The 25,743-nt window shown below is 41.4% G+C and overlaps 2 protein-coding genes across 3 annotated transcripts in view; both read right to left on the minus strand.

Moving 5' to 3' along the window:
- LOC141739058 (amphiphysin) overlaps positions 1-25,743 on the minus strand; it is a 124,665-nt gene that overhangs the window by 17,877 nt on the left and 81,045 nt on the right. The window contains exons 6-17 of one of the 2 annotated variants that reach the window (XM_074575568.1): positions 25,275-25,382; positions 24,804-24,889; positions 22,780-22,855; positions 21,791-21,873; positions 18,868-19,006; positions 17,214-17,342; positions 12,337-12,444; positions 8,864-8,887; positions 7,199-7,222; positions 4,529-4,561; positions 3,070-3,120; positions 917-1,033 (exon numbers count right to left, since the gene is read on the minus strand). In XM_074575568.1, the coding sequence (XP_074431669.1) occupies positions 917-1,033; positions 3,070-3,120; positions 4,529-4,561; positions 7,199-7,222; positions 8,864-8,887; positions 12,337-12,444; positions 17,214-17,342; positions 18,868-19,006; positions 21,791-21,873; positions 22,780-22,855; positions 24,804-24,889; positions 25,275-25,382 (978 nt within the window). The remainder of the gene's footprint in view (positions 1-916; positions 1,034-3,069; positions 3,121-4,528; positions 4,562-7,198; positions 7,223-8,863; positions 8,888-12,336; positions 12,445-17,213; positions 17,343-18,867; positions 19,007-21,790; positions 21,874-22,779; positions 22,856-24,803; positions 24,890-25,274; positions 25,383-25,743) is intronic. The other variant, XM_074575567.1, reaches the window with a different exon arrangement.
- Positions 4,947-6,957, minus strand: LOC141739059 (uncharacterized). Its single transcript, XM_074575569.1, has one exon. The coding sequence runs from the start codon at positions 6,867-6,869 to the stop codon at positions 5,088-5,090; it is 1,782 nt and encodes a 593-aa protein (XP_074431670.1). The 5' UTR covers positions 6,870-6,957; the 3' UTR covers positions 4,947-5,087.

The following is a 25,743-nucleotide window of genomic DNA, read 5'->3' on the forward strand; positions in this document are numbered from 1 at the left end:
AAACGCCTTTTCCTGGCCATTTTTTCAGTAGTAATCTGCATATTCTAACAGTGACAAACACTCACGAGAGACTTTGAACATGTTATTGTCTCGAGGAAAGCAGGAAAACTGCCAGCCTACAAAAAGAGATGCATTTTTCCTCCTGGGTTTCCTAGCCTGTGGGTGTCACCCTCTGCCAAGACCTTCCGAGAGTAGTATGTAGAAGAGGAACCTCAGTTGGTTAAAAAGGTACACTTTTTATAAGGGTATTCACCTGTTATAAAAAGGGATGCTGGTCAGCAGAAAAACCCCACACCTAGCATCTCAGACCACCTCTTAGTTTTAGTGATATTGAGTGCCCTGCTTTGTTCTTCTTGCAGAGCTGTCATTTCTTCTCCTCCCACTGTTTCCTGAATGCTGACATGTAAAAATCTCCAAACTGGCACTTGGGAGTTCCCTCTTCAGCTCACAGTTGGCTTCTAAAACCACGAGACTTGTAGACATTACATACATGTGGCTATTACAATCACTTTTTTTCTGGTACTATCATGCTATAGCAAGGACCACACAAGATGTACATTGGTTTAGTGCTCACAGCTCAGCTTGAAATGAAATGAGAAAACTGCTGATAAGGTAATTTAAAAATGGCATCAATTCTTTCCCCTTCTGAAGTTCATCTGGAATCAAACAACTTGTGAAACCGCAATCACTCAGCTGAACTTCAGTCTGAAATGCCAAACATAAGAGGAATGACATTTCAGGGCTGAAAGGGCGCGTGCTGGAGAGGCATGCTGTGACACAGCCAGGCGCTGGGGAAACCAGCCATGGATGGATGGTGACGATGGAAAGGATGGCTCAAATGCAGCAGGCACATTCACCGTGATGAAAGGTGGCTTGGATGAGGCCCAGGAGGTGGCATGGGGGACAGGTCACTCACCGCAGCCTGCTCTGCTGGCTCGGCAGGCTCAGCAGGGAAGGCCTCCTTTTCCACAACAGCAGCAGCAGGGGTTTCTTCGACCTTGGGTTCCCCAGGTGGAGCTTCTTCAGCCTCAGTCTTTCGTTTGATTGATTTTTAAGTAGACAGTGGAAAAATTGTTGAAGAGCACATGATAGTGGGGAGGGAAGAGGGGAATGTGACCCGTGCCTGGCACAGTGCTGCTGCAGGCTCAGTCTTGCCGGGGAGAGGACAGCAGTGCTTGGCCTTACAGCATCTAAACAGCATTTTCATCCTCGATGTTCTATACATAAACTGAGCCAGTCCTACATCCCTCCCTCCCAAGGAAAGAAAGCACCAGCTTCCTGAGTTACAGAAAGGGGCAATGGAAGTGGGAGGTGGGGGGAAGGCACTCAGTTCGCTCAGAAATGTTCCAGAAACTGATGGTGAGGCCAGGAGTTGAAACCGGCACTTGTGTGTAACAACCCTGCGGTTCAAATGTGAGTTTTTAAAATTATCCCCTATTCCCTAGTCCCGTCTGTTCATGTCAGTGAAGGTAAGAAGCAATTAGCAGAGACTCAAACAGTTTTTATATGCACAAGGGCAACCACTGACTGCTTGAATTCTGGCAGTGTGAAAATTATCCCTGATTTCTTATTAAAATGCATTCCCTCTCGAGCTCTCCATCACCTACAAGGCATCCATTTGTCAATGCACTAAAATTCTGGCCTAAGCTTGTTTTTTAGCAAGAGGATCTCACAAACATCACCAGCCCTGCAACATCTTCAGTCCTGTGGTAAAACAGCTCACAGCAAAAGTGTGATCTCCAATGGAGACATCACTTTGCAAATACAACGCGCATACAAGGGGAGAGCTGCAAGCTGTGCTCAGCATATTCCATTTATAAAGATGGCTGACTCAACCAGATAAAATAACCCCAGTAGATTAATTTGTCATGAAAAAATTGCTCAGCATAATATGAAGCTCAAAAGCTGTTTAACTGCTTTGCAGTTGATAACAGGCAGCTGGCCAGAAGGTCTCCTGTGATGAAGAGACAGCTTCCGTGAAATTCTTAAAGATACCAAAATCTTCTCCTCCTTGACTCTATTCAGGAAAAAAACCCAGAACCTCTCACTTCTTTTCTCACATATTCCTTAAGCAGACTGATTTTTAATGAGGTACAGAGAAGTCTGCCTAAGCAAGACCTTCAGGATTTGGCATAGCATAAAGAAACATTCATTATATTATACCATGCTGTGCAGAAATCTCTCTGTGTAGTGTATTAATGCCAGCTCTAGGGAATTTCACAAAGACGAAAGAGGACTGAAATGAGAAACACAAAGCAGATTTATCCCAGGTAAGATGACTAATGAGGTTCCTGAGGTTTAATACTGGAAGAAACTTTCAGGCTTAAAATCACAGGTAGCACGTAACAATGTGGACTGCGTTGACGTGCTTCACGTCACTTGTGGACAAGCATTCTTCAGACTAGCTACCACGTTTCAACTACAATTAAAAATACTTGCAACCATATTCAGTAACCATTCTGCACCAGAGGTATTGTACAAAAGCAACATTAAATAATATTCAGTATCACTTTGCTGCTATTAAGTAGCTCTAGCACTCACGCAGCAATGCCGCTGTTCCACATCCTCACTCCAGGCTAACCAAAGACTGTAAAAGAAACTAAGAAACTGCCCAGGTATGATCACTTCTGAAAAGATTCTCCACCCCTTAGAAGTAGACTGTGCCTACTGTTAATATGCGGAGAGTGGATAAAACCAGAGCAATGTCGGAGATATTTAAACAGCCGTCATGTACAATCACCTGCTTGCTGTACACTGGACCATAGTACTTTCCTGTCACTTCTTTACTGCAATAAATAAACAAACTGTTTGACTATACCTTTGAAAAGTAAATGTATCTTAGAACGTCCTGGTTTTCTTTTCTTTTCCTCTGTGCTATCCTTGTGAAAGACTGTTTCAGTGAGCAAAGATTTCCAACTACAATATCACTCACCAACTCTTCCAGGTTAAGGTTTTGTGAGTATGAGGGTAGAAAACACAAAAAAGGAGCAAATACCTTTGCACAAAGAAAAAAAAAAATTGTGCCATTTTTACAGGGCATTTAAAAAGGAAGCAAAAGCCACCACTTACCAAAGGCTCCGTCACATTCTCATTTGATGGCACTGTAAATGCAGAGGTATCCTAGGTATAGAAATGAAAAACAATGAGGCAAAAAATTGGAGACGGGGTGTTTGAGGGTGTCTATCAAACACCTGATTTTTTATGGATTCTTCAGGTAAAGTCAAAAGTAACTTCACATAGAATAACATGGCAAATAGATCATCTAAATAGGTATTAATAATAATTATTAGTTAAGCACTATTCATACTAAAGACATTCCCTTTTCAATATATATATTCTATGCTTCTAAATTGTGCTATGTTATTAAAGGCAGTGAAAAACTCATTAAATACATGTGAACTGCAAGGACTTTGCTTCAGGCCCAAGGCACTTCTAAGTTGTGAAATTCAGAATCCTTTTTGCAGACTACCCATGCCTGTGCCCGGGCAGTACACTAGCTCTAAGCTACTTTCACATCCTCTTGATTCTGGGATTTTATTTGAATAGTAGCTGTAGTAATTACGAACACAAAATTTTACCTGCATTAAGAAGGTACAAAAGTGGAAAACAGGTTTTCCAATACCTTAGTCATTCAGAAACAATTAATTTGCAAAATATTGATGGGCCAAATCCTTTTCCTACTGCAGTGGGGGCATCAAATTTTATTTCCTTGGGGTAAACATTTTGCCTTAATGATTAGGGGTGGTAGCCTTGTGCTTTGCCCCTTCCTTCTGGATCCACTACTGATTAAAAAGGGCTGGAGTAAAATGAATAAGCACCAAAACACTCATTTTCAGCCTTGTATAAGCTCAGCTTTTGTGCATGCTTTTAAAAAATGGCGTACAGCGTGTGCTGTGGATGAGCTGGTCTCTAAAAGGATGTTGGAATTTAATGAGGCCCCAGATTATCCACCTTAATTTTGGGATGATGGCACAGCCTTGGAATTTGAAAGCATAAATGCGTTATCTTCATGTGCTGCATCTCTGTGATGCCTAACACAGAGTCTCACTACCAGCAGAGCAGTAAACAAATAATTTGGGTTTAACTTGCAGATTGAAATATATCTTATATGAAAATAAAGATACAGAAACAAATACAACTCATTTTATATGTACACATAAAGTCACTGAAAGTATGTGAAGCTGAAGAAACCATGCTTTACAGGATTTGGAGCTTGTGAGAAAAATCCACAACAGAGCACAATAAAAAAGCTAAACCAGTCCTTTCAGAAGGAAAAAAAATCAGTCCTGCTAAAACAGTCAGATTTTCGCTATTAAATTAGGTCAGGCCAAGAGTACCAAGAGTATTAGCGTCATGCTAGTAATATTTAGGAATAATTTCTGAGAACAGCCAAGGTTTGGATTTGAGTCAGTATGACATTGTGGTGCAGTCTGTCTGTAGAACAGATTTTCTGAAATTGTACAGCCAGTCCTAATCCCTTCCTAACAGCGCAGAAAAAATACAATCTCAAAACATGTTTATTTCTTACCTGTGCAAATCCATTAAATGCTGTGCTGGATGCCTAAGTAGAAGTGAAGATCAGAAAAAAATTATCATTTGTTTACTAAATCAGAACATGAGTCAAAACATTTTTATTTGCAAAATAAAAATAGGCCAGACATTAAAAAAAAAAGAAAATATAACAAAATGACGGGTAAGGCAGCAAGAAATCTGACGACAGTGCTATTTGATAACAGGTATCACAGGCTTAAAGAAAACACCAAAAAAAAAAAAAAAAGGCAGGATAACTTCAGTATTTTTATAAAATAAAATAAAAAAAAAGACTAGGTGTATTTAAAGTTATGCATATAAAACACAAAACCTGTGAGACACAACGTGCCTTCACAGTTCAAAGCTTCATTCACCATTTTGAAATGCATTTTTGTCAGCCCGCTTCATTACACGGCTGAAGGGTACCACACTATGAGCAGTTGCATGGCAATTTTTCAAAAAAAAAGAACAGCACGGGCTTAGGAGGGGCAGTGGGAAACACACAAATGGATTGTTTTTAAACGACAAGGTTATGCATGGCCTAAGGAACTCTTTGTCTAGACTAGGCTACACACTGGGGTAGGTACCTCTTCTTTATCAGCCTCAATTTCCTGGTACAACAATCCATATCTCCGGTTAGCAATTTCATCTTCAGATAAATCTGAGTTGTTGGTCTCATTGTCTTTAGGGCTAGTTGAACTCTCGGTGCTAGCATTTCTGGAATTTCCCATTTGAAACAGAGCCAAGGGTCTAGCTATCTCCTTGCTCGGTCCAGGATTGCTAAGGCCTGCCTGCTCCCCAGGCAAGCCTTGTTTTACTGGTGCTTCCTGACTTTTATTGCTTGTGCTCGCACCTACTTCTCCCCAGATGTTATCAGTCCCTCCTAGGTCTTGCGTAGACCATTTATCACTAATGCCTAACCAAGCATTTTCCGTGTTACCTTCCTCTGAGTCTTGCTGCTTGGGGAAAAAGGGCCAATTATCCAGTCCATTGGGTTGGCCATCTGACAGATTAGAAAACCCCCAGGAATCATTAGTAACTGTTGGGTCCCAGTTTGCCAGCCAGGGCTCGGTTTCCAAGGCTTCAGGAACACCACCGCTACTAGGATGCTCTTCAGCGACTGCTGCTGCCGCCCTACCTGTCACTTGGTCTTCTGCATTATCTAGGCAAGGACTACCACAGCTCGTGCTAGCAGCATCAGCTGTCTCGGGCAGCAATGCCCACTCCTTTTCAGCAGCAGCTTGACCTTCAGGAGCAGCACCACCATTTGGGACGAGGCTGATGCTATTGTCTTCAATTCCTTTACCAGGCTCTTCTGCGCTGAATAATTCAGCATCACACAGAACATTTCCAGTATTTGTAGGGTCCTTTTCTGTGTGGCCAGTTGCCTCTACATCAACACATGCTGTCATGTTTACACACTCCATGGATGTACTCTCTCCGGTACCACTGTCAGTTTGGTCTAAGCCATCCTCAAATGTCCTTTCGTGGTCCTGATCCCAGATACCAAAGACTCTCTCAGCTTCAGCTCCAGTGTTTTCTATAGTTTCACAGTTGTCTACCACTATTTTGTCCCCACCTTCCAGCCCTGTGCTCAACAATGGTATTTCTCCATCTGCCTCCTCAATAACATCAACCCCTTTGAATTCTTCTTCCCTAGGGTTTTCTTGCTTAGCACCACTAGCTCTCCCAGCATCCCCATCCTTATCTTCCAACTCATCTACGTTTTCTACCTCTGTGCTGACTAAAATGTCAAGATCTGATTTCTCTAAACCCTTTTGAAGTTCTGCCTCACTGTTTCCTTTGGTTTCGCAACCTCGCTCTTCCAGTTCCTCCATACCTTCTACCGCCTTGTAGTTAATAGCTCTGGTCTCTACCTTTTTACTTGGCTTGACACCTGCCCACTCTTCTTCCTCCCGCTCTTCCTCTGCTTTTTGCACATCACATGGGAGGGGTTCATCCAACAAGCTATCAGTTCCCAGGATGGGCGTCTCAAAACTGGGTATGTTCTCTAAAGGCTGATTGGTCACCACATCTTCCCATGGGACATTTTTGGCATCCAACTGGTCCTGCAGTAAAGTCCTCTGGTTTTCGTTTACAGAAGCTGACCCTGGTGCAGCATCCTCCCGCTCACCTACAGCAGGCCAAACACTAGCAGGCAGAGTACCCGTGGATTCGCTTGAGGTTTGCTCTGCCCCAGGGGAAAGCAAAGAACCGCCTGCAGTAATTTCCCGGCTGACACTGGGTGTGCTAACATCTAGGCCCCAGTTGAGTGAACCTAGGTCAGTTTGAGATCTGTTAATATCTTCTGATGACCCACTGTTTGGGGTTTCCTCCATGACCAGGTTACACAGGGAAAGACTTTTTGAAGAATCAGGCTTTAAGCAGACAGAAAAGCAAAGAAAAAACACAAGATGAAAAAGATAAAGGCGGACTTGATGAGAAAACACAAAATTTATATTTTACTACAGCAATTTTAATTTAAAGAATGAAAGTGACTAAACTAAGCCGTTTAAGGAAAAGCTATGTGGTTTGCAACATTTGGAGGCAATAGATTGCAATGTAAAAGAGCAGCACTGATAGACAAAACCAGAAAACTATGTATTACACCATGCTAATTAAAGCATGTCTCTAGAGTGGTTGCAATGTTGGAGGGAGGTTTGCTTACCGGCTGCACCAGCTCGCTGCTTGTCTGTATAGAAGAAAATCATACATTAAAAACACAGAAAATAAGAACATGACGTACTTTGTTACAGCAGTATTTCGTTAATCAGCAGTTCTCTAGCCAGCAGCAGTTACCAAATCGGTGTTGGGAAGGAGCGGCGGGTACTCTCCTGCCATTCCAAGAAGACTAATCCCAGGCCCCTGAATTTAAGCCACGCTTCCAGCCTCTACATTGCATTATAAATGAAGTTCTATAGTACGTTGAATATTTATTACAGCTTGCTTTCCTCTGGGAGCCACTGACATTTTTATCGCAGGAACCCTATTACATCTCAGTTGACAAGCGGGGGTTGCTCTGGGAGCCAGGGACCAAGGAAGAAAACAACGCAAGTGGCAGTGGGACTTACTTGTATTTACACTAAGGCATCACTGCATCACTCAGCCAGTGCAGAGGGCCCTAAGCGGGGAGCTCTGAATCTCCATCACCCTGTGCCATGCAGAGACATCTACATCCACACAGAGTAAGGCATCGAGTCACAAAGCCTGCTGTCTACACTGCCACCTCGAACAGACGCAAATGCCGCAAGGAAGACCAACAAATACTCTGCACTTAAGAGAAACTCAGTAAAAGGCTGAGTATCCCTAATTTCAAACATTTAGCTGTGAAGCTCATTACTTACTCTATTTTATTTTAACTTAGAGCGAAGAGGAACATAATTATAATACAGAACACATATAGAATGTTAGCAAGCTATAAATAAAACTGTATGAAAGGGAGACGTCGATGAAGCTATCTAAGTTTAGAGCAACAAATTCGAAAGATTTCTTGGTTATTTTAGCTCGTCTAGATATTGGCAGACTTGAAATTTTGGCTAGCCTACAAACGTGACTGTTTTTTTCAGGCTTTATTTAACCTTTCCCAATAGAAAGAGATGAGCATTTAATATACATCACATACACCATGCGTTCACAAAACAGCGCTGCAGATCTGAATGCACAAGAAGCATCCGCAGATTTCTCTGCTGGCTGAAGCTGCAAAAGGTCAAAAATGTGCACACCAGGCTCCACATCAAGTCAGCCCAGCTATCGCCGTGACACAAAGTCAAAAGAAAGCTCACAAAAATGAGTTGCTTTCTTCCTGCAGATCATTGTATCTGATTTGGCACCAGGAGGAACAAGGAAGGATTCATGCAGTTTCCTAAAGAAGCAGCTGCTTTCGTGAATAACTCCACTGCATGCCCACAAAGACAAGTTAAATTCTCTCTTCACTCCTGAATTTTGAGAAAATGGTTGTCCATTGGGTTAAAGTCCTGAGGAACTACATCTTCAGATAATTAAAACAGGTGACAGGCATCCATTCCTATCCTCTAATAGCTGTAATTCCAGCATGAGAATAAAAGCAACACACAGTTAACTACAATGATTGTGAATCTTATTAGCCTAGATTTCTTATATCATTTAGGTTTTGTAGGCCAAGCAACCCAGATTATTTTTTGGTGGTCGTGGTTTTAAGAGATCCCCAGTGTCTTCATATACTTGAAAGTGTTTGTCACATGTGTAAATTATTTATCTTGGCTTTTGGTAATAGCATTGTAAATCTGAATTTAGGGTGTTATAAAATCAGAGGCAAAGAAATATCCTAATTGCCAATGATAAACATCAGGCTTACCGTCCATAGATCCCATGGCAATGTCTGAAAAAAGGAGCAGAAAAAAGAGGCTTTTAGAAAAATAGTGTTCATATGCTTTATGTTCAACATGCTACATAACTGAGTGCATTAACTAACAAGATAAAACTTATTTAAATGCTTATTTACAATACATATATATTTTATATATTAGTGCATGCGTGTGTGTGAGTCTTTGTGGGTACATAGCTGCATAATATGCTTTTTGCTTAAATAGGACAGGCAGTATGCCATGGGTTGTGGTGTTTCCCACTTCGAAACAGTTGTTGCTTTCCAGCAAACTCACAGCGCCGTGTGCTTGAGTAACAGCCAGATTCTGAGCTGGTGACTGAATGACATCGAACAGGTACGGGAGTCTCTGCAAGGTGTAAGCTTTAAGGAGCTCACATAGGTCAGGTTTTTTAGCCAGCTAAAAAATGATCCAGCTATTCACTGAGAACAAGTGGGTTTTCTCATAACTCTGACACCAGGAAGGAAAATGGCATGCTTTTTGGGAAAGAAAACAAGCAAGTTGAACGTTTTACTTCTCTTGTCCAGTCTGTTAAGTAATAAATGTTAGTGACCTCTCAGCAGGAGAGCTGAGTGGAAAGATGAAAGAAAAGCAGCAGACCTCCTGCCAAATACTGATAGCCCGCCGCATGAGAAGGAACTCTGCTGGTTCGTCCCAAAAGCTGCCTGAGATGCTTCAAAACGTATCTACTATATTCACACCTAGCTTAAAGCCCATGAAAAACAAAACCTGAAGACATTAAAAAAGTAACATGTATAACTGTTCCTGAAATATTTGCAAATGTTAAATCTGACATCTGATATTTGCCTGAGAGGAAGGATTGCTGCATTTAGCTTCTTTTCTTGCCTGCTTCTTATTTTATAGGACAGAATGGTTGCCTGAACAACTACTCTTGTGAACAAAAGACACAGTAACAACTCACTACTTGGATTTACAGCAAATTAACATCAACAGCCATTTCTCAATCAGTTTAATTTGGTTTAAGTCCAGGTACATGCTTCTTCTGTGGATGTAACTCACAAGTGTACCTGCTTACTCTGCTGTAACGTTATTAGCTGAACATTCAAGCTTTAAGGAAAAATGATAGGTCTGTTCTCATAGCGCTAACAGGTCAAACCCTGGATGTCCTACTGACTTCCATGGAAGGAGAGGTTGCTCGTTTTTCATTTTTTCATTTTCCTTTCATTGCTCGTGAGACTTTGAGCACGTTGGGGAGGGAACAAACTGAGGGAAAACTGAGACAGAGCACAGCTAGCAAATGGACGCGAGGGCCAGGCACGTTTAGAAAGGCCACTTATGAAGCAGCCATAGAAACAGACAAGCAAGTGAGGAAGGGCAGACTGGGGCTCGCTTACTGTGGTCTGATTACCTTGGCAGAGCACTGGAGGGAGGTAATCAATAGAATGATCAATAGAGAAGTCATGCCAAGCCTCCTGAGGCGCTATGCCACAGATGATGACTCCTGTCTTCATGTCACTACTTCAGCAGTTTGCCAAGGGGAAAATATTCGTGACTGAGGCAAAAGCTATACACATACAGAAACACCACGTGAGGCTCTCTTCTTAAGCTCCCTGCGAGGTAGCACAGGTCTTTCCAAAGACTGCAACCACAGGTTTCATTTTGTCTGTGCTGCCATAGCAATGACCCTGCCACATCCAGTGAGACCGAGAGCCAGACTGCAGGGCTGTCTTCCCTTCTTCTAAAAGCACGGTGCTCTGAATCATCCACATGCTCTTGTGGATGTGGACCATCCTTTCTCATATACATACACTGGGAGGAAAGGTGAAAGGAGAGGAGAGACTGAAGGTGCCCAGTGAATACTTCTTATGCACCTAGATGAACACTTACAATGTACTTTTCTACACGGAATTATATTCTGTATTTCATGGTACAGTGACATCTAAAACAACTCTTTTTCACAAAACCAATAAACTCTTCTACAATCTGTACAATATGATGTCAGGACAAATGTGCTCTGTCACCCAAGTTAAATCTCTTTGCTTTAATGATCCCACTGCTCCAAATCAGCATTATTACAAGACAAGCTGAAAGGGCAGAGTTAGCAAAGCCACAGCTAGAGTTTTCTGTCACTGCTGAATGCCAAGGAATTCCCTTCCCCTTCCTCTTCCCTGTTTAGATGGAGCAAGAAAAATAACAAGTGAGATGCACAAAGCCTCTGCTATAATTAAAACTCTTCTAGCAAACCACGATGAGAAATTCCAGCTAACATTCAGAGTGCTGACAATACACTCTTTTTCTGACAGTGCATAACCCAGAGATCACTACAGATCTCATCACGTAACTAGGACTGCACACCAAATAAGAAACTAGTAACTGAGGAAGAGATCAGCAGAGAACCAGGACTATCTCAGCCTCAAAGCTTCTTGTCTTCTCACTCCTTTCCCAGTGCTGCCTTTCTGTACAGCTGATCAGTCCTCTCATCTCTCACCGTTAGGTTAGTCACATTCAAGGCCAGGCTGGATGAGGCTCTGAGCAATCTGATCTAGTTGAAGATGTCCCTGCTTACTGCAGGGGGGTTGGACTAGATGACCTTTAAGGGTCCCTTCCAACCCAACACATTTTATGATTCTGTGATAGCCACAGGGATAATAGGTTTTGCTAACAGTGTGTTAATAGTGTTTCCTTCTCTATGTACAACACGGAGCTCCAGCTCTGCTGGCCAGGAGAACTTCCCTACTGTACTATAGGCCCTGTGGGTAGTGAGGGCGAGTTATGGATCTTAAAATAGAAGGTCCCCTAGGGTAAGCCAATGAAAACCAGCAACTTGATATATCAGCCTTTTTTTTTTCTTTTACTGTACTTCTTTTTTTTTCATATTGCTGCAAGAAACTACCGTGACAAATATTAGCATAGAAAGTGGAATTTCTTTAACGCAACATCCTGCAAGGAAACATCCTATTCCATCCCCTCATTTTCCTTGAGGTTAGGTCTAAAATAGATTTATAAAATAAAACCACTCAGATCATATCCACTGCTTGGTACAGAAACTCCATCACAACAAAGCAATCGCATGCTGATTCCATGAGACCTAGGTCCCCTGAGGCATCCTTCGGGATATGAAGAGTCAAAGCCAGGTCAAAAAAATTGTCAGAAAAACAGGCGCTGGAGAATTATAATGTTGGCACTAAGAGTTATTCTAAAGATGGAAAATAACGGCACGATGAAGTCAAGGCCAAGGTATCAGCAACCATTCTCATTGGCAGACATCTCATTTTACCACCTGACAATTTCCTCTCCTTCCAGTACATCATGAAGTAGAGGGTTACTGAAGGGGAAAGAGAGATGCCTGACTCGAGCTGCTCAGGAAGATCACGTTTTTCAAACGCTGCAGATACATTGCTCATTAGTACATGAGGCAAATCTTCGCTACCAAACACAGCACGTTCCATTCATATGCTTTGCCCACCTCAAGGCAAAGAGATACCTGAGACATGGGTGAATGAGTAACTCCTGTTGAAACAACTTCTGGCTTGAAAGGGTCGAAGTCCAAATCTAGCAAAGATTCCTCTTTCTTAGCTTCAGGAACTTCATTCTGTTAGAAGTGAAATATAAATCTTTAAAAAAAAAAATCATCTTTCAAAACCTGCCCTGGGCAGCAAAATATTAAGAGGCACACACACACACAAAAATTATATCACAGACTTTCTAGCTGTGGTGCAAGCCAAGGGGAGAAAGCCAAGGCTTTCCTGAGCTTTAATGTAACTTTTAATTTTATTTTTATGAGCTTCACTCTTACTATGCGTTTGTTTTCTTTGTCGTGCGGCTTTGCCTTTTCAGGGAAGGCCCTTTTAAAGTGCTTTGAGACAGACACCAAAATTAAAAACTACATAAATGGCACCCAATGACCATACATTCAAGTAAGTGAATCTCTCCCCAAACACAAACATTAGTAAAAAGCCAATATAGAAGGACATAAATGCATTTGAATTAGATTTCAATTCTGAACATGGATACCAATTTACATTTAATGCTGCCCTTAGCTCTAAACTTTAGGAAATATCTTACATAACGCTAACTAAATCTTGCTACACTGATCTGCTCTTACAAAACTGGATTACATGGTAGAGCCTTTTTTTGTTTGCAATTAATGAATTAGCCAAGGTCTCTGAGGTCACTATAAATGTATGTCAGTCCCAAGCACACATACAGGTTGGGCAGAGAATGGGTTGAGAGCAGCCCTGAGGAGAAGAACTTGGGGGTGTTGGTTGATGAGAAGCTCAACATGAGCCGGCAATGCACACTTGCAGCCCAGAAAGCCAACCACATCCTGGGCTGCATCAAAAGAAGCATGGGCAGCAGGTCGAGGGAGGTGATTCTGCCCCTCTACTCTGCTCTGGTGAGGTCCCAGCTGGAGTACTGCATCCATCTCTGGGGCCCCCAACATAAGAAGGACATGGACCTGTTGGAACGGGTCCAGAGGAGGGCTGGAGCACCTCTCCTGTGAAGACGGGCTGAGAGAGTTGGGGTTGTTGAGGCTGGAGAAGGCTCTGGGGAGATGTTACAGCAGCCTTCCAATATCTGAAGGAGGGCTACAAGAAAGCTGGAGAAGGACTTTTTACAAGGCCATGTAGTGATAGGATGAGGGATAATGGCTTCAAACTGGAAGAGGGTAGATTTAGATTTAGGCCTTGAACGCTTCCAGGGATGGGGCCTCCATATGCCTCAAGACATCCGAGCTGTCTGTGTGACCTGAGAATGTGGTCAAAATAGCTCCTCAGCTCCCTTGCTAGGAATGACAGAGTGACCTGGACTTCTTCAGTCTGGATGAGGAGTGCTAGGGCTGATGTGAGTGAGGTCTACACCAGCATGAGAGGCACAGGGGTTTGGCCACTTCATGGCTCCTCCAAAGCAGGAAGGCAGGTGGCAGAAGAGGTGGTGGTGCTCCCTGTGGCACAGAGTTCAGCTGGGGACCTCCTTGCCATTGGGTAATGTGAATGCAAAAAATTTACATGTGCTGAAAAACTGAACAAATTGGTGGAAAAGTAGCCTGTTGTGGATGACTAAATAGGTAGAAATCATTCTGAGGAAGCCCCTGAACTGCACATGGCTGAAGGCTGGGAGACTACAGGAGAAAGGGGTGTAAGGAGTACCAACTTTGCTTGCCTTGTTTTATATTCTTCCCTTGACCTCTGCTTTTGGTCATTGGTGATGACAGATACCTGGTCTGACACGCTGAAGCCAGTGTTATGGTCTCACGCTTTTAAAAGTCAAAACCAAAACCAGCACTTCCCACCAGTAACCAGCATTACATTCATTCTGTCATGCCTTTCATCCAATGTATTTAGATTTCATCACAGATGCCCTTGAGGCACTAGTACTCATATGGTCATACAGCTTGATGAAACAACACAGATTAGCTAGCATATAATCAGAAATAGATGGAGATGGAAAAGTTAATTATCTTTCAGTGAGGTTTGAGAATGAAGCTGTTATTTATGAGGATTGAATCAAACGAATAGGAGTCTCACTTAAGCCACGCTTGATGACAGCTAAGGTATCTGCAGTGACAGGGTACTGATCACTGACTGCAAAAATTACCATTACCCATTACCCTCAGACCAAAATGAAGAGAACGCTTGTTGTAACTTAGGAACAAAGGCCCAAATAAACATCTAGAGTAACTGAGATATCATGTTAGATGGAGATTTAGGAGAAACAGGAACCTCAGGGAATCCCTCAATAAGGCACAAAGCTGTGACAGGAAGGCCTGCCAATTATCCTGTGTTAATTCCACCACAGCATGACGAAACATGAATAAATGCCACATTTGAAAGAGGTGGCCGTGGCAGGAGCAAGGCTGTACCTCTCGGAGGACATGTATGCACGAGGGATGTAAAAGGCACAACAAACCTGCGAGGACCACCAGAACTAGCACCTCCTCTCTGCACACAGTCTGTACAAGCCTCCAAATAGCCCTAGCAGATATGGACTGTTCACTTCAGAGCTGTCAGACATGTTAAGTATCCGGAGGGGTCAGATTATAAAGGCCTACAATGTCCAAGCTACTAACTGGACACTAGGGAGCAATGTGATACCAAGAAAACAAGATATAAAGCAAGGAACACTCATTTCTAAATGATCCTTTCATCCAGTTGCCCAGTATCATGTCTTCTCACCTCTTTCTTTTACTTAGCAGTAATTAAATCAATTCCTGACAATGAATATACTGGAAGCGTGAGCTGCTTTGTTGAATCAGGGCCAAAATACTCAACAGCATCAAGCAGAATTGTCTTTCAGCATCTTGCGCAGCACCGAATGCATTAATACTGCTTGGTAAAGAAAGATGAACAACAACAATTACAGGTTTTTTTGTGTTCGAGAGGAGAAAAGTGTTTGGCCTGTTCGTAATCCTCTACAAAACATGGGATTAAAGCATCAAAGCTCTATTCATCAGCCTGTTGGTTTTGTGCCACTGCATGAGGACACTGCCAGGGACACCAGCAGTGGTCCTTTGGGAAGTCCTGCGCCTTTAGAGGGCTCTGTGGGCTCAATAGCTTCCTCCCTACTGCCCAACAAGGGCTCTGGGAGTGCAGGAGATGCCATAAGCATCAAGAGGAATAAGTCCTTGTTTCCTGTGGATTTCATGCAATAGATTTTCAATAACTGGTTCTCTTATAGAAGGATATAAAACCTATACATCACACTATTTGGGTATGCCTCTACATACTCAGGATCTCAGATACAGTAAGGATGCTCCAGTGATGGGGGTGGGTTTTGTGGAGGAAGAAGTGCAGATGATTCATGATAAGGTGGCCAGGGAATAGCTTAGGGTCATTCCCAGGTCATTGACTGCAGAGGAGGGAGGGACATAAGTCACTCACTGAAGGGAGATCAATTTTTCCTTGAGAGACAAGGGAAAGATTTCAGCTTTCAGGAACACGCCTCGTCTTTATTATGCATGTCCATTTTTATACCAATCTCTTGTAGAAAGGACACAAAGATTCTGGAAATGTGACTTACACTCATTTAAAGTCCCATTCCAGTATCAGCTGTAAAAGGAAAAGCAAACTGGTTCCATTTCTGCTTCCTTGGCTGGCCTGAGAGGTGAAGGTTAGGTGAATACAGCATTTAATGCAGGGGGAGACATCTAGCTCAGGTTACGTCAACTCTTAGCACTGACATGAAGGCTCAGGCTGCCAGAGGGATAACTCCCATGAAGTCAGGGTACAATGATGCAAGAGACCTGCAATCTCCCTTCAGCAGGAGGACCCAGCAGCGTCTGCACTCTGGGAGCTGCCATTAATTCTTTAATTACATGGGGACTTAACTATAAATAACTCTCTTCTCTTCCAAATGAATCCCTATGGAGGGCAATGCCTTTTTCTCCCCTCCACAAAAAAAACAAAACATGGCATGTTCAAATTCTCTAAAATAATTTTGTTTTTCATTGCTGTGCCTGCATTCTCCTGTGTTGTCAAATGAATTAGTACAACAACAATAATTCACATGAAAAGAAAAATTCATAAACATTCTGCATAAGCTTCAAATCTGCATATTTCTTCCCAGTCTATCAGACGCAGGCTCAGATTTCAGTTGTAATTACCATACTAGAAAGGGTCCATTATTGAAAAACCAGCAGTTACCACAACTGCATAAAACCTGAATAACTGAATACAAATTATATAGACTTATTTTACACAACTCTGGCTTTCCTGTTTGTTATATACAATTTTTAAAAATTTCATCGTTTCACAATAATGAGATAAAAGTAATTTTGATCACTTCTCTGCTGTGTAACTAATGTTTCTATGAGTCAAAATCAAGTGAATGAATAATCTAGCTAGGACAGCTGTTTATACCTGCAAAACGTTCATTAAGATACCCAGGTTACATTTTTTTTTAAGTCACTCAGAAGAAAAAAGGAATACTTTTTATGATTTCGATGGAAGAAACAGAAGTAATGAGGCATCATTGTAAAGTGCCACTTGAGATGCTTAGGATTAGAAAAGAAGCATCTTAGATGAACTCTCATCTCGTAATGTAACCTGGATGCAGTTAAGTCTCAAACATGGCTGCTTCGCAGTATTTTCAGTCAGGCGTCTCAGGAAATCTCTCTCATTTTTTTCAGTGTGTTAGCAATACTAGCAATTGGTGATTTTGAGTGATTATGTGTGGCCTTATTCAAAGATAAAACACCGTAAGCGTGACCCTTTCAAGATAACATAAAATGGCAATTGCGCCTCTGCCTTGTACCTGCATGCTCCTCCTCCCTCCCCCACAGAGATCTGCCCCAAGGCCACTATCTTGGAGAACTTCGGGTGATTGCAAGGTTGGGCCCATACACCGTGCTCTGAAGCTTACCTGTGATGGGGTCGTCACGTTGATTTCTGGGACAAAGTTGTCATCAAAGAAGTTAATGATGTTCTCCTGTTGCAACTCCTTCGTGGGTGTGAGTTTAGGCAGCGGTGGGACTGGAGGACCTTTCCTCAGCTAGGCAGACAGCAAAAATGTCACAGACTAGTTCAGGGATAAAAGAAAAAGCTTTAAGCTAGGCCTAAACAATTTGTGTTAGGTTTTTATCTCTGCTGCTTCACTTTAAATGTGGGTCGAAAGGAACTGTTTGGTTGTTCACCACCAAACACCTTGAAATAAACACTGGGGGAAAAGTACAACAACTTAATGTTTCAAACTCACTCCAACTCAAAGTTTAAGACTTCATCCAAAAGCATTTCTTGGCTGATTTTTTCTGCTGTGACAGGCATACGGTGCAAGACACTTCCTCTCCTATGCAGCCCATGGTTGGAAGGGCGATAACGCACAGAACCAGACCTCTGCAGCTTTTTGGCTTCTTAAGTTCATTCCCGTTTAGCTTTGGGATTTTGTCCCTGCCCACCTGTCGCTACCTTTAAAGCCTACTTAATGCTAAGACCATATCATCTCTGGGAACCACAGCACCTCAAAGGTGCTTAGGTTACTAATTCCCCCTGCTCTCCAGAGATGCACACAACTATGACAAACCAATTGCTTGGAATAATACCAAATTACTATTGGGTAATTTCAAAATCTGTAAAAATACCAAGAAAAAAAAAATACACAAAAACCCCTCAGGTGGTATAGTTGCGTAACACCACTGGCACCAGTAAGACTAAACTGAGTCCTACCAGGTGCATATTCAGGCAGTGAGGTGTCCCATTTTGGGAGACCAGAGAAAACAAGCATGTTCACATGTAACTGAATGCAAAAATAAATTTCTTCTGATGTGCTCCCACCATAGAAACAGCAATCAGCACAGAAGCGATCCCAGTTCTGAAAACATCAGTAACATCAACACAAGTCTTCACCTGATGTGCGCACCAAGGATCGCACACAACTCCCCTGCTACAGATGGAACTGACGCATGAAACTGATTCTTATTTCATCAATACTAGTGAGAATAGGAATTACTCCAGTGACTCCAACAGTGTCAAACTTCTCAATTTGTTAATAGCAACCAACAAGCCTTTAATTATCAGTAATTACCACAGCAGTATTTAAGCCAGCTCTATTGTTTACTGTTTTAAAGGTTGGCCAGACTCACTGGCCAGACCAGATACTCACTAGCTTATTTTTTCCCAGGGTAAGCATAAATATGAAGATGAATGAAAAGCAGAAATATATAACGTACTGAAATTCACTAAGAGGTTTTAGAAGCAGGTTTTTCAAACTGTCACTGCTGGGATATGGGTCCTTACAGACTATGCAACTTTTTAAGAAGTGTTTTGCTTTGTCAGCACAAGTCCCCCTGGTTTACCGGGCACCTTAAATTTTCTTTATTCCCCTTTATGTGAAAACCACTTTCCACCCATGCTTGTGACACAGGGGTGAACAACCAATGAACAGAACAGAGTGCAACAGAGCCAGCTGGCCTCCCTGTCATTTCTTAGTCACAGCCTAGATGAAAAACCCACCACATACATCATCTCAGCTATCTTCTACTGCACAACAGGCCAGTTTCTCCTGCTAGGTTTCTGCTCACCTGTGTGGGTGACTTAGGTCGGGCTGGTGCCGGAGATGCTGGTGCCAGCATATGATTGGGACTAGCAGTAGGGCTAGGCAGGGGAGAGGCCTCCTCTGGTGGTGACGGTGTCTTTGCAATGCGGAGCGGACCTGAATCACTGGACAGAAGCAAAGTGATGGCAAGGACATACATATCGTGCTGACTTATTACCTGCCTTGTTATTATTTGATGCAATAGTTGACCTGCATCCCTGATGTAATGCCAGTGACCACAAAAGGCACTGCACACTGGAGACGAACTGAGCCATTATATAACGACTAAAACTAAAACTGCAATTAAACTCAATTAAAATTCAATGATCTACAGTGTCAACGGAAGTTTTAATTTTGAGTGATCTTGATTTTTGGAACATCTGTTTACCTGATCATTATAACTTGAGGGAAACCTCGAAAGTTATATTGCAGGAGTACCTGCATTTTTTCAGATTCTGTATTTGAAATAATGTTTTACGTATAAGTTTGTAACTATCACAAAATGGAATGTATCATAAGTTTGTAACCATCATAAATGGAATGTATCATAAGTTTGTAACCATCATAAATGGAATTATTGTCTTCATTTCACACAGTTCTCAGAATAAAAGGCTCTAAAGATAAAAACCGCAGGGGAAGGCATAACCATGAATAATGCAAATAATTTTAAAAGCTCAGCAACTTCAGAAAGGCTTCAATAAAATAAAACACAACCAAGATTATTAGAAAGAAATCACTATTTAGAGGGACAACTCACCACAACTCTAAACAAGCAGTAGCCAAGTGACTTCAACAGAGCTCTGCTGATACTAAGAAAAGATCTGATGAAGTCCTGAGAAAGGACCTGCCCTTCCCGTGAAAGGATCTGGTGCAAACACTGAGACATATTTAGCTACCTAGGAATGCTGAAAGCTTACAACTCGGGGAGGCTATAAACTACAGCACTCAACGACCACAGTACTCGGTAAGAGAAGAGCGACTCCTACACGTCTTCAGGGAGAACAGAAGCGCTAACTGACTGAGGAGACCACACCATAAACAGGATCCTAATGCCAACACAAGAAAAATTCGCTCTTTGGAAAGGACAGACTTAGCTCACACTCACCACCTCTTTCTGTGGAAATATTAAAAAAAGAAAAAATAAGCAATTATTAAGAAATTTCTTTTCCAGGTACAATATTTGCCTTCAGGACAGAGTATTCAGTAGCACACAAGTTTTTAAGATGTTTCTTTTCATACAGTTCTTTAAAGGAAAAATTAGATACTGTGGAAAAATTAGATACTGTACTTGTCTAGTATCTACTTCTCGTGCATCTAGAAAGGAAAGCTGTTTTATCTTACAAAGACCCACTCCTGCGTAGTCTTTTAGAGCATCATAACTAATAATGGCAGTCAAAATCTACCCAGATTTTCACACAAGGCTCTGTGAACAGTACAGCAAAAGACAGTAACAGAGTAACTAAAAAATAATATAATTTTTAAAAGCGTTTTTAAAATAACTTAAGAAGATCACACCACATTAACCCATGTCTACGCATTTGCAGCAATAATTATTATTTTTTTTCTCTCATTGATGGAAAAAGTAATTCAGTAGGAATGAGCATGTGCATGCTGGACACGGTCTAGGAGACACAGGTGGACAAAATATCTGCTTATTACAAAAACTGCTTGCAGTTTTCCAACACTACTTTTATTTTTCATCCCATAAAAGTATTTTACAAATCCTTTATGGAAACGTAGTCCAGCTTGTGAACCCATCCTAAAGAAGGCTGGAAGTGGTGATGCATGAGCTGACAACTCCGCAGGCAGTGTGTAAGTATATATTAAGCATGGATTAAGACTGAACTAATCCAAAACAAAAATTTCGGACGTGTTCTTAATAAAGTGGTCCTGAATTTTGCAGTAGTTCAGAAGGTTCAATATTTCACTCTTTGTTCTTCCAAAGTGAGATCAAAACAAACGTAGAAATATCAGCCATACGTTTGAGGCACATGTTATGTTGTTCGGTCAGTCTTAATTGTTGCTAATCTGAGTCCAGCTTGAGGGCAAATTAGCAGTAGCTATAACATTGTTCTGATTGCTTCTGATGAGCTGGGCTTGCTGGAAATTCAGGGTTTATGTATTCACTCTAAATACCATTGTGTTTTGGTAAGTCTCGCTGTTTTATAACTTCAGCCTCTTCTGCCTCTGACTATTACAGTACCGAGAGATCAAATCATGGCAGAAAGGCTACATTTGTTGCAAGCCAAAAATCAGAAATACTGCACTGGCATCCACTGACCTTAATAAAGCACCATCTGATTGTAAACCTTTTTTGCTTTTGTTTTTAAAACAAGATTTCTCTTGAAAGCCATTAAAAATATGGTATTTTGCAACATTATTTTTACTTCAGCTTTTCAGCTTTCATGTTGCACTCTCGAATCACGTTTCTTGACTTTTCCCCACGAGCAGAAGAGATAAAAGCTGTCTTACAAAGGTTGGGATTCTCACCTAATCATATGCCTTTAGGAGCTAAAAATACATCTAAATATTTCAAGGCTTTAAAAAGATCACGAGAGTTAGCAACATTGCTGTGCACTAAGCATCTAAGAATAAATAAGCTATATACTTAGCTGGTGCAAGTTGGTCTAACAGTCTACAATGAACTAGGCTAAATTGCAACAGCTGATAAGTCGGCCTTTATTCTTATTTTGAAAGGAAATCATAAGTGGGTGACGAAGGAAGTTTTGCACCTATACTCAGGTTGACAAGCGTTTAGACCAAGGTACCTTCATCCACCATCCTAAACGAAAAGACCCAGTGACCAGGTTGTGCAGCAATCGCTACACATGGTGTAGGTGATTACTACATATGCTGAAACCCACAAAGACTACAGCAATGCAATTCATTAAAAAAAGCAGTAAATTCACCTTGGTGCCCCTTGAATGGTGAAGGCCTTGTCTGCGTGCTGATCTCCCAGCTTCGTCATCACTTCATACAGTTTGTGACATAGCTGAGAAAACAAAACACTTGCCTGAGTTTATATGCAGCACTATATTCATAATTAAAAACACGGGTGCTAAGTCTGGTCTGATAACTGATAACCTGATAATATAAAATCTGGTAACTTTAAAATGGCACAGACATCCTTCCGAAAAATACTGTGCCACATATATCAAAAGCCTAAGTGGAAACTTATCAAAATCCATCGAATCAAAGATAACAGCAGTTATTCAAAAACATAAGCTGGTTTTTAGAGAACAGCGTCGTAAGCGTGACTGACTGCTGCCTGCTCTCTGAGGAAGGAGGTCGCCTGATGTTTAAAGCAACATGGGTAGCTGAGAAGATTCATGTTTTCCCCTCAAAAACCTAATCTGAATTTACATGGGACATAAGTCCAGCGACTTTTCCAAACAATTTTGGTTCCTATGAGCGGGTTACTATAGATAATACACTACCATTTACCAAGGTACATGCACACTGAAACTATTCAATTTGCCAAACAGTCACAGTTAGAATGTTGCATTGCTGACAACGCATATAACAGTCTTGAAGGGAATGCTTGACATGTTTTTCTTGTACTGCCTAAAGCAATGAGATCCTTAGCGATTGGACACGGAAAAAATACTGAAGGCAAGAGTATACTAAAAAGAATGGAGAAGTCATCAAAATAGAAAGTGAATTTAGTGCTACAACTGATAATGCACTGTAATCCAAAATGGTATGGTCTGCCCTTTCCTTAAGGGGAGCACAAAAATGGCAAGTAGAAACGAATACAAGGGTTATACTGCAAGTCTGGATCTAGGGCAGATTCTCATGTGTGCCTCTGCTAGGCTTTTACAGCTGCATTACAAGACATTTGCTTGCCATTATGCATATAACATAATCCATTATACATGAGACATTCATTTTTACTCACTAAAGCTATTTCCTTGTGAAACTTGGCTTCGAGGCTGGATACATTTTTGAAGGTGTTCACATAGAAGCCAACTCGTCTACAGAGGATGGCACAAAGAAAGGAAAGAGAGAATAAAAGATAGGGGTGGGAGGGCCACAAAGGCAAATTAATTATTTTTTTTCCAGACTACAAGCAACATTCTTGACTATTATTCTCAGCAAAGCAAATAATTGGATCGAGTGTCACAATTTCAGACTAGTTCGCTCATGATTATTTCTCTTTGTGTTAAGAACCATCGCACTTCACACCGCACAGAGTGAACCACGTTGAAACTATGCCACAGCGGGGGGGCTTCAGCTTGTTTTAGAGAAGGGGAAGATTGGAAAAGGATTGGTACGAGTGAGGCGCAAGCACAGGGAAGGCAAGGTACTCTGGGGACCCCCATCTCCCACCAGACAGCGGGTAACCATTGACCGAAAGGAGAGAGGTACCACTCTGCAAGCGCCTGCGCCCTAGACGTTATCGCAGCACCTAGATGATGCAGGCACATCTGGAGGCAGCTTTAAAGTATAGAGCTCAGTAAGGCCTGGGGGTAGGTGTCCCATGCTCTGCCCTCCTTAAAGAAATTATCCCTGAAATACATGCATATGTAAGTAAAAGAAAATAATTTCTAAGATAGACTAGACATTTTTGCACATGCCGTCAAAAATCTGCTTGCTGGGGTTGAGTGATTACCTACCTCTTGTGCACTTCAGAAGTAGGTGATGCTTGCTTAGGTTTTGAATTATTCTTTTTCCTATTTAAAACTATCACGTGTAATTTCTCCAAACTTTTATTAAAAAAAACCCAAAAAACCTTTTGCATAAGAATAAGCCTGCAAAATGTCAACTCAATGGATTATTTTCTTCCTGAAGAATTGTAATAACTAAAAAAAGAGGACTCAAAGCAATTGCTTTCTAAATTATGCTTGTTGCTCAAATTAAATTCTACCTTTCCCTGAGACCAGTTAGTGGGCAACATACATATTGAAATAAAAGGGCCCTTACTCTCAATCCTTCATATGCAGTTTTACTTTTAGCAAGCCCATAAAATAAATATCTTGAAGTGCTAAGAAGTTTTTCAACTGAAATAGGCAGAAACACAGCAGGAAAAGCCTCTATTGGTCTGAAATTTAACAGGAATTAATTTAGAAGGCAGAGCAGACAAACGATACCTCAGTGACTCACAGCACATTTCCACTCCAGACTGTCATTTGTTAAAGAACATACACGTTAATGAGATGCTTATTTTCCTACTGCTTTTGTTCTCCTGTTCATTTTGTCTGCATTTTCTGTATAAACACAACTCATGATTAAACATCTAGAGTGAATGATCTATGCCATCAAATGCTTTTCCATCGCAGACACAGTCAGTGCAAAACTATGAAATGTGTATTGTGATCTAGTTATAATGTTGTTTTTACCTTCTTCTACTGCTTCAGTAGTACCTTATAGGAACAACGACTGCTGTAAAATCTTCATACGTTTCTTTGTTTCGATGCCTTTTAGAGGAAAATGACCTATAAGCAGACCTATTGCAAATCTAGAAAGACATGTGGCTGCTCTGTATAGTTACTTTTGACAGTGGAAACATTTAATCATTGTTATTAACAAGTGGTTGTTTTTTTTTTCTTGAAAGGATCAGGTATCCACCACCAAAGTGTCTGAGAAAAGTTACAGAAGCAGTGGGTCATAGTCACGATCTGCTGTTCTGTGCTCTGACACAGTTCTTTACCCATAAAATGGAGACTTTTTGCACCTCAGAATGAAGATCTGATAACGAATCTTAAGTGCCAAGATACACTGAAAGAAATAAGCATAAATACACTTAGAGTAAGTATAATTTTGGATCATTTGCAGGCATTTTCCCTTTTATTATTTCAAAAAGATAATAGATGAGATCTTCAAGGAGCCATCAAATCATTTTCTATCAGCTCATTAAAATCCCCTGGTTCCCTTTCCTTACTCCCCCTTTGGGCTTTCCAGACAGCACCTGTCCAGGCTTACCGTGACCACAGAGATGGCAACTCTTCTTGTAAATCAGTGTTAAACTCTTCAAACACTTTCTGTGCTTTTTGAAATTCTTCTTCTGCCTAAAACAAAATGAAACAGGGTGACTTCTGCAATCACTACGACATAGCAAAACTGGCCAAACTTTTTTTGTGGGTCTTTTACAATTTTTATTAACTATTTTTTTATGTGACTCAGTCCCACTCCATGCAGGCACAGGACTGGCCGTCCGCTCAGTCTCATCAAAAGACAAAGTTCGGGCTCAAACGGGACTCATTCCTGAAAGAGTCTGAGCGTGCCCCTCCACATGCACCAGAATACTCAATACACATTTATGCTTAAGGATATCATTATTTCCATTTCTGTGAGAGGAAAAAAAAGAGTAACTTTGTGCTCTGTCTCTGCACAAAAACAAAATGCCACCCAAGCTCCCTAAATCTTCTGCCAGCATCCTTCCAATCGTGCTACCTTGGTAATTCTGCCTTCGTCTTTTCTTTTCGAGCTCTGCAGGGCTTCTAAATGATGCCTTGCACTGTCGTAGTCCACTAGCTTTCTGCTTCGTTTTGCGATGCGAGTCTGTAAAGGGGTAGAAATGAAAGTCAGCATAAACAGCACTTTTTTAAAAGCTATTTTACCTATGTTGCCATTTAAGTTTTTGTCATATTTTTATTCTCCCTTATCTGCTGTTCATATCTGAATTACTGTATCATGCAGGAGCATGAACATGGTAAAAGACATAAACTAATCACCTTATTTTAAATAAGGAATCTATTTACAGATGGAAGGGGGTTTTGTGGGCAAAGGGCTTGCAGGCCTTACAATTGAGATATCGCTGTTATCGTCTCATTCTCCAGAATAAGTGGACCTTTTAAACTCACGGTAACACGACGTTTTCCCCTTATATACGATGTGCAAATTTCACAAATAATTAACATAA

This window comes from Larus michahellis, chromosome 2, assembly GCF_964199755.1.
Source record: "Larus michahellis chromosome 2, bLarMic1.1, whole genome shotgun sequence".
In the NCBI taxonomy this organism is placed as follows: Eukaryota; Metazoa; Chordata; class Aves; order Charadriiformes; family Laridae; genus Larus; species Larus michahellis.